The sequence below is a fragment of the Eretmochelys imbricata genome, chromosome 1, assembly GCF_965152235.1.
Source record: "Eretmochelys imbricata isolate rEreImb1 chromosome 1, rEreImb1.hap1, whole genome shotgun sequence".
Taxonomy (NCBI): Eukaryota; Metazoa; Chordata; order Testudines; family Cheloniidae; genus Eretmochelys; species Eretmochelys imbricata.
The window spans coordinates 41,308,109-41,317,620 of record NC_135572.1 but is presented as its reverse complement, the minus strand read 5'-3'; the positions used below and the strand labels follow the sequence as shown (position 1 = coordinate 41,317,620).

Genomic DNA, 9,512 nt, shown 5'->3' with positions numbered 1-9,512 from the left:
ACACCTATGATTCACTGACACTGGTCACATTTTACACAGGTCTGTGCAATTCTAAACACACACACACACACACACACACACACACACAGAGTGTATACATGCAACATTCTGTAATAGAAAATATACTCATATATATATTTTAATACATGTCATATGACATGTAACATAATAGTCACATATTTATTTGGGGATTTATATAATTATCTACTTCTCTATTTTCTTTTAATAACACTGCTATAATGTTCTTATTGTAGGTTAGAGATCTGAAACAATGGGTGACTGGAGCTTTCTGGGGAGACTATTAGAGAATGCACAAGAGCACTCCACGGTTATTGGCAAAGTTTGGCTGACGGTACTATTTATCTTCAGGATCCTGGTGCTGGGGGCTGCTGCTGAGGAAGTCTGGGGAGATGAACAATCGGATTTTATATGCAACACACAGCAACCTGGTTGCGAAAATGTCTGCTATGACAAAGCCTTCCCCATTTCCCACATCCGCTTCTGGGTGCTTCAGATAATCTTTGTCTCTACGCCAACCCTCATCTACCTGGGCCATGTGCTGCACATTGTGCGCATGGAAGAGAAAAAGAAAGAGGAAGAGCTAAAAAAGAAGGGAAGCAGCAGGGACAGCAACCACCAGGGGGGAGCAGCAGCAGCAGGTGGCCGAGGGGGTAGCAACAACAGCAGCACCAATAAGGAGCCATTCCCAAAGAAGGAGAAGCCACCAATCCGTGATGAGCGGGGTAAAATCCGCATCAGTGGTGCCTTGCTCCGCACCTATGTGTTCAACATCATTTTCAAAACTCTGTTTGAGATAGGCTTCATTGTGGGCCAATATTTCCTCTATGGCTTTGAGCTGAAGCCACTCTACCGTTGCAGCCGCTGGCCTTGCCCAAACATTGTGGACTGCTTCATTTCACGGCCCACTGAGAAGACCATTTTCATCATCTTCATGCTGGTGGTGGCATGTGTCTCACTGCTGCTCAACATGCTTGAGATGTACCACCTTGGATGGAAGAAGCTCAAGCAAGGCGTGACCAACCAATACCGCCCTGATCCACTCCCCACTGCCATTGCACCAGCTACCATTGCAAGGGACTCCAAACCTGTTACTCTGCCACTGCCATCTCCGGCAGCGTTCCCTACTGTCTCGCCTGCTCTGCCGGATTCCCATGCCATCACTCCGCTGCTCTCTTCACAGACTGTGCCGCCTTACTATGCTGAAGCCACTGCTAGGGCACAACCAGCCGCCACAACTTTCCTGGCTGACTACCCTGGGGCTCCTCCATTCTCTGAGGAGCAACACAATACTGCCACTCCCACTCCCACCTCTATCCCAATCCCAACTCCAACCTCCATCCCAACACCTATGCAAGCCATCACTCCCTACTTCAATGGCAGCAGCCAGGTCTTAGCTGTCGAGCAGAACTGGGCCAATCTGGCAGTCGAGCAGCAGAGGAAGCCACCAGCCTCCAGCTCAGCTGCCTCCTCTGCCGCCAGCAGCATCGGACAACAATCTCCAAAGCAAGAGGCGGCCAGTGAGCAGCCGCTGCCGTCGCCACCTCTTTTACCACCTGTAGCAGCAGTCAATAGCAGCAGCAGCACCAGCCTGAGCAGAGGAAGCAGCAGCAAGTGGGATGTGGAAGGCGAAGAGGAGGCCACAAAGGAATGGCCAGTGTCAGCTGCCTGCACTACAGTAGAAATGCATGAGCCGCCACTGCTCATAGACACACGGCGCTTAAGCAGGGCTAGTAAGTCAAGCAGCAGCAGAGCCAGGTCAGATGACTTAGCTGTGTAGCGTGGTCCCCAGCACTGGGAGAAGCAGATGATGAAAGCAAAGTGTGACCAGGAGCTGCACTGGGGATGAGGCCATGCCCCAGCACAGGGGGTGAGGGAGGCTGGGGTTCCAAACTTTGAAGCTTGCTGTTCTTGCACTCTGTGAGTTGTAGTGGGGATAAATATCTACATTTTCTAGTAGGTCAGGGGTGGCCAAAGTGCAGCCCGTGGACCAAGGGACCAATCCCCCTGTCATTGACATCAATGACAGACATCCCAATGGCAGCCATATGGAGGGCTTGCACAGATGACAGGTGGTGGCAGCTAGCCATGTGCCTTCATATGGAAGCTCTTCCAAGAACAATGTTAATACTCTTAGCCCTCACCTTTACTTCCACTCATTGTATATAAGCACTTCATGAGCAGAGGCCTTGACTTCTTTCCTTCCTCTGAAACCCCATACAGACCTGTGTAACCATCTCCTTGAAAATGAGGATGGCATATTGTCTGCTGGCACCTGTCATCTCTGTGGACCAACCTGCCATATTAAACATCAGGGTGACAACAGTCTCTTCCATTTAATGCAAAGTAGGGCAGCCTTTGCACTCATGGCAAATTTCCAAAGTGACCCTCTTGGCTGGGCAAAGTTTGGGTAACCCCTGTAGTAGCTTTTATCATTCTGAGCTTCATCTTTGTATTATAATAATTTTTTTACTCTTGACCCATAAGGAAATGTCCAGTTTGACCTTCTGTCCAGTGTTTGCCAACTGTGACCACACAATGTTTTTAAACCTGTGTATTCCTTTGAATATGTTTGGTTATATTGTGAGATGACTTCTGAAATTGCTTAGAGGAGGACAGGAAACTAAACCACACACCTCATAAAGTATTACACAGAATAATTGTAATCCAGAAAAAAAGGATTATGGTTTCAGTACACTGTGACCCCTTATGTTGCTCGTGAACAAAACAATAGGTTAAAGTAGAGTTCTGCATTTTAGACTATTAGATACATGCTTTTATCAGCTTAAGGTAGTTGGAAAAATAGAAGTAAAACTAGAGTGCATACCTTTAAAGTATTTGAGCAGTTTTAGAATAAATTTTAATCTGTAGTTTTAAATTTCTTGACAGTGTACCTATACATTTTAGTTTGATCTTTGATCTCATAGTAAAAATTAAGGGGAAAAAAAAGAAAAGTTCAAAGCAGTATTGTTTCCTGCTGTGTGCTGTAAGTGATTAGCCCTGTCCTATGACAATCTGTAATGTCTTACAAACCAATAAACAGCATACATAGAATATACTGTACTGCAAAAAAGGTGACTAAAATATCATGGCAACATTTTAAGGGCCTTGGGGCCTATTCTGATTCCACAGAAGTCAATGGCAGAATTCATATTGACTTCCATAGGAGCAGAACTGGGCCCCCTCATCTTGCAGTCCTTATTCAATCAAACCTTCATCGGAAGTCAAATGAAGTTTTGGGTGCAACAAGGAATGTAGGATTGGACCCATTTCCCTTAAAACGATGAAGAAAAATTATGGGTATTTTTCTAAGGAGTCAGCTTTCCTTAAAAGAGACTCAGTCTTTCATTCCCATTGTAACAAATACTCTCACATATGTCAGTCAGAAGTTTGAACTTCTGAAAAAGTTGGAGAGAGATTTGGGTATAAAAAGAAGGCAGAATCAGACCCAACTTTTGTTCTTGTGGTTGAAAAGATCATTTCAATTAGTTGAAGTCCAGCACTATTCCTCTGGCTGCCATAAAGCTGAACTTCTATTTAGCTGTGACATTCTGAGTACCTGTCCCAGACCTGAAGAAGAGCTCTATGTAAGCTCAAAAGCTTGTCTGTTTCACCAACAGAAGTTGGTTCAATAAAAGATATTACCTCACCCTCCTTGTATCGCTAATATTCTGGGACCAACATGCTACAACAACATCGCAAACATAAAGCTGAACTGCCATAATTAAAATAGTATAGCTAAGTTCACTTAAATAATCTTTACATGTTCAAAGTGTGTTGGCCTGGCCATATAGTGCTTACTTAGGCAAAGTTGAGATCAGTTCCCTATGTAGCTAAAGGCTACAAGTGCAACTGATAATATATGTTTTCCTGAACGTGTTTATTTTATTAAATGATTAACAATATTTCCCATCAGTCACAGACTCAAAATTATGTCTGAATAACCATGGAGCAGGGTTGGGGTTCTGTCCTGAGTCTCTTATATAAGTGGTCTCATTGACTTCAGTTGATCTGCTTGTATGAGAAAGGGTTGCGGGATGCAACTCTGGCCTGCTAAAAGTCTTGGGGCTGACACTGCATATATAATAAAGTCAATATGCATTTCTTAATATGCTGATTAAGAAGTAAAAACAGATAGCAACTATTTAGTAGTCAAGGTTAAGGCATCCTCTCATGAGCTGTTTTAAGCCATTAAAAACAAACGTACAAGCTAAAAGAATTCTGTTCTCAGCTACACCCATGCAACACCCCTGAAAGTAGCACAAAGTTAATAGGAAAAAGGAAAGGAGCACTAGGGGCACCTTAGAGACTAACCATCCGATGAAGTGAGCTGTAGCTCACGAAAGCTTATGCTCAACTAAATTGGTTAGTCTCTAAGGTGCCACTAGTCCTCCTTTTCTTTTTGCGAATACGGACTAACACAGGTGCTACTCTGAAAGTTAATAGAGTTATATTAAATGTACATGAGGACAGAATTTAGCCCTCAAAATTTTTAGATCTACTAACATTTATAGCAGTTTCTGAATGTCAGGTCATTATATTGCTGAAGTAACATGATGTGCACCTCTGTATTTTAATGACACTTGTTGGAGAACTGCATCAAAATTCATAGGGCCGAATTCTGCTCTCATTTACACTAATGTAAAGAGTAAGTATCTCCAACTGTATATTGATATAACTAAGGCCTTGGTTCAAAAAAAGCATTAGGAGTACATTGCTGGAGCAGGGCCATAGAGCAGAATATGACCCCCTGTTACATATAGTCACTGATCCTGCAATCCTTACTCAGGCACAACCCCCATGGAGTGAGCCCATACTATATTTAAAAACCTAAGAGGAGAGATTGTTATAACTTGCTTAAAATCAACTGATATTTAATCTACCATTTTCAGATTAACATGTGTGGTTAGTCCTGCACAGAGTTCAAAGTGTTTTGTGGTATGTGGCATTTTCAGGTATAGTAAGGACTGGACAGCTGTCCTTGCAAAAGACCCATTTATTTCAGTTACACAAGCTTGGCGTGGGGAAGGAGAATTACAACTCTAGCTGTGCTCCCTGGGAGAAACCTGATCTAATAGTCTCCAGACCAGATCAACAATAGTTTGAAAAAAATAGATAAAACAAAACAAAGCAAAATAACTCACAGGTTGTGTTTTTAACACTGGCTTCTTTAAGTTCTACCAAAACAACTGTAAAAGCTCAAGCTTCTTGTTAACCACACTTTAATTTAGAGTGTTATAAACTGATTCTTAATTTCAGTCATGATAACTCATCTTGCAGAGTCAAAAGTTCAATTGATTTCAGTGGACATTTTGTCTCTTTGAAGGCTGCAGGATCACAAGGGGGAAACAAAGTTCTTTGAAAATGTCATTGGTGGAGCAAATAATGCGAGCTTTACTCAATCTTTACTCATGAAAACTGCCATTTAAATCAATGGGAATCTACTAAGTAAAGAATAGGATTTGGCCTGGTATGCTTAATATTTTAATATGCTTATTGGGCCTGATCCAAAGCCCACTGAAGTCAATGGAAATATTTCCATTAAGTTCAGGGAGCTTTGGATAACACCCCATAATGCTATTGGACCTGATTCCTGCACTTCTTACTTAGGCAAATCTCCTGTTGAAGTTATAGAGTTTTCCTTGAGTAAGGAGCACTGATATAGGCTAGAGAGGATAGGATAGTTATGCGTTTTTTCAGTACTTGGAAAGTGATTAGTTTATGCCAAAAGGTATACATTTAAAGCTTGAAAACATTTGTCTGAAGAACATGTTTTTGAATAAAAATTAAAAATCAGATTCAATTTATACCTTAAATTAATTGTTTTCTAAAACTGCTGTAAACACCAAAAAGTAACAAATGTTGTGAAATGGAACTGCATCTGATGGAAATATTTGTAAGTTTTTCAGATAATTTTGTCTGTCATACTTTGTTTCATCTCAAAAATGAAAATGGTAGCAGCTGTTACTGTAGATGGACCTAATCCTGCAGCCCTTACTCAATCCTGGAAATCTTACACATTTATTTAACTTTAAGTAGGTGTGTAGATCATTGTAGGATTGGAAGACGAATAAGGACTGCAGAATTGCATTTGATATTATTTTAAAGTTGAAGGAAGTACTTGCCTTCACTGTTTGGATAGATTGGTAGTGGGAAGGATTATTACATGTGGTATTTAAAGTTTAAAAGATAAAAGGAAATACTAAAAATATGCAAAAGAAAAGATAAAAACAGAAAATGTCACACTTTGGACAAATTACCAGGTATATAATGTTATATTTTTTGCAATAATTCAAGGAATTTCTTGACATTTATTTAAAAAAAAAAAAAACCACTACATTTCAGTAGTATATTTTTCACAATATTTTCACAACTGAATGTTGCAAAAATACAAACATTTTATAAAATTTATTAGCACATAAATAGTTTTTTGGCCATCAGAATATTTATATTGTTTTCTGTAGCTGGGCCTGTACAGTTAGTGCAGCTATCTGTTAATACCAAAGAAAACAAAGCATGGATGATTTATGAACTACACAGTTCTTTTCTTTACATTTTGATTCAGTGAAAACAGTCTGAGAGAACTTCCTGGTAACTCACCCTTAATTAAAATTTGAATATTCTTGGTATGAAAATCTAACATTATTTTTCATAAAGAAAAAGAAAAGTCATATTTAAAATACTGAGCTTTCCCAGTATTGGTCTATAGCTTCCTAAGAACATGTAACATGCACTGAAAACTCATCCCTGGTGTAACAAGAGAAGTCAACTGGTATGCAAAGATGAAGTTAATAGCCTTACCCCAGGGATTAATTTGACCCAATATGTTAGCCATCCAATAAAGGCATTCATCACTATTGATATACTGTAATTCTTCATATTATTTTCTTGTCTGAATACCTAATAGTAGGATCAGTAAAACATTAAAACAATCCTTTTAAAAAATAATATTTCAGCCTTTTTTCCAGTTAGATCTGGGGTGAGTTGCTCAGCTGGTATAAAGAAAAGGAGTACTTGTGGCACCTTAGAGACTAACCAATTTATTTGAGCATAAGCTTTCGTGAGCTACAGCTCACTTCATCGGATGCATACTGTGGAAAGTGTAGAAGATCTTTTATAAGCTGGTATAAATTGTCATAGTTTCATTGACCTTAATTGAGCTATGGCAGTTTACACAAGCTGAGTATCTAGCCTCTTGGTTTTTATTTATTAAGTTCCTTAGTACAGCTGAATTAAACAGGCTGTTCTCCCCCCCCTTCCCCCCCAACTAAGTGCATTTGTTTTATTTTACTCTGATTTTCCTTATGAAATGTGTGCTCTGTTTGTAACTTTGGTTTCCTGAAGTTTACATTAAATTTTTGATTTCAGAATTGTACATTTGGACTGAATATGCAGTTTTGGAAATTTACATTGGTATAATACAAATTTAAGCAATGACCCTGCCAATGTGTTAATCCTAAAATGAAATGTCTTAATATAAACACATAACTCTTCAGCTGTAAGGCAGTACCATTAAAGAAAATTCATTTCATATTGGGAATTCTTACCAGTAATCTACACTATCAGTTTCCTGCATAGGTTTAAAGTACAGGATCTTGACATATGGTATACAGGGAGCACGCTCTTATGGAAAAAAACAAAACTTTTCATCATGAACTGAATTACCACAGAATGAAATGTAGGTTTTACTATTATCTATTTACTTTGTGTGTGTATTTAGGATGTTTAATGGCAAAAATTAGCAGTGACATCAGTTCTCTCTGTCAGAAATTGACAGTATGGCTTGAAGTCCCACACAAAACAACGCTTGTGGCAAAACACTGTACTGTTATATTGTAGAGGATGTTGTAAAGGGTAAATGTTTTGTTTTCCAGATAAAAACAAGGATCTGATCCTGCAAAAACCCTCTCATGTGAGCGATCTTTACTCACGCAAGTAGTACTGTAGAGACAATGAGATTATTTGCTTACTTAAAAAAATACTCCTGTGAAAAGTAATTTGCAGGTTTGGGCCCTACATTTGTTTTTGTATGCTAAGCTAATTTCTGAGGTTTCAGCCCTTTAAAAGATATGAAACAAATGTGAACATATTTTAAGATGGGGAATATATTCCTATTTCCAGTTCTCTCACAATTAAAAGGTTGTGTTGCATAAGAAAGCTTACTCAGAGGTTTCTTGTTGCTGAAAGGCTGTCTGTCTTTTACATTACAGAACCTCACAACAAAAGAAGAAAGTTTTCTGGGAAGTCAGGGACTTTTAATAACACTACAAGCAGCAAACTGTTTCAAGTGGTGTCTTTGAAGAAGTGCCTTACGTATTCAATTCTATAAGAACAAGTTGATGTAAATGTCAATTTACCTCAAATGTTTACAAAACCGTTACTAAATAAACTTTTTGTACTGTAAGAGCGTCTCTTTTAGATGAAATTTACAATAATGTATAGATGATCACTAAAAACATTAAAATGCAGAGGAACCAAACTAAATTAGATAACTTTCATTATTCAGTTAATCTACTTTCTTTTAACATTCAGTCTTATTCAGCTGACTGAATAAGATCTGTCTGAAAATTTAAGGCCGAATCCTGTGATTCATCCACATGCAGATCTCCCACTGACTTCAATGGAAGTTCTCAGTGTAGAGGGGAAGCTAGGGATGCAATTCTGATCTTACTGCAATCAGTGGCAGCTTTCCCATTGACTTCAGTAGGTTCAGGATTTCACCCTAGATTCTGACTGTGACACACGTGAGTCACAATTCCTCCCATACTTCATCTTTGCTCCTGGGAGTAAGTAAACTATGGGTGGCCATCCTCATGCTCCTCAGCTACTTTAAATGGGGAGCATGGCCAAGTCTCTGACCATTTCCTGCTCTTTCCCATCCTCTCCGCAGACAGCAAGTAGGCCCGCTTTGTCCTATGTGCTCATATACAAGGTCTTGATAGTTCAAGCAAAGGTGTAAGGGCATTTTGTTCTCTTTGTGGAAGAGTAATCTCAGTCACGGGCTAAGTAATGTAATCCAGGCATGTATTTAAAATTATTTAAGTAGTGCTTTTTCCTGAGCAGCAAGTCAAGTTTCCAGAAGAATAATTTTCAAAGAGTAGCAGAATGGGTGAGAGTGACAGCTGTTTTTTTGTTTTTTTTTTAAAAAGCAAACTAACTTTTCTAAGTCTCCCCTCCCCCCCTTGTCAATTTATGGGGTAAAAGGCCCAAATTCTCCTTACCCAAATCAAATAACCTGTCCCATTGATTTGAGTAAGTATTCACATGAGTAAAATGACCTGAATTTAGTCCAAAGTATCATTTACATGACTGAAAGAATGCCTAGCCTATTGGTATTCCCAAAGTCACTGAGTTGCTTCTCTACTTAAATGCCAAACATACATGCATTTTGAAGACTAAGAAGCTGATCCTGCAATCTTTACTAAAACAATACTGACAGGAGAAATCCCATAAGATCTACAATGAGACTATTCATGTTAGCAGAAGGGTTTGTA

General features: G+C 39.3%; 1 protein-coding gene across 1 annotated transcript; it reads left to right on the top strand.

The window, feature by feature from the left end:
* Positions 1-271: 271 nt before the first annotated feature.
* Positions 272-1,798, top strand: GJA3 (gap junction protein alpha 3). The gene has a single exon (XM_077805994.1). It carries the CDS (start codon positions 272-274, stop codon positions 1,796-1,798), a length of 1,527 nt encoding a protein of 508 aa, XP_077662120.1.
* The last annotated feature ends 7,714 nt before the right edge of the window (positions 1,799-9,512 follow it).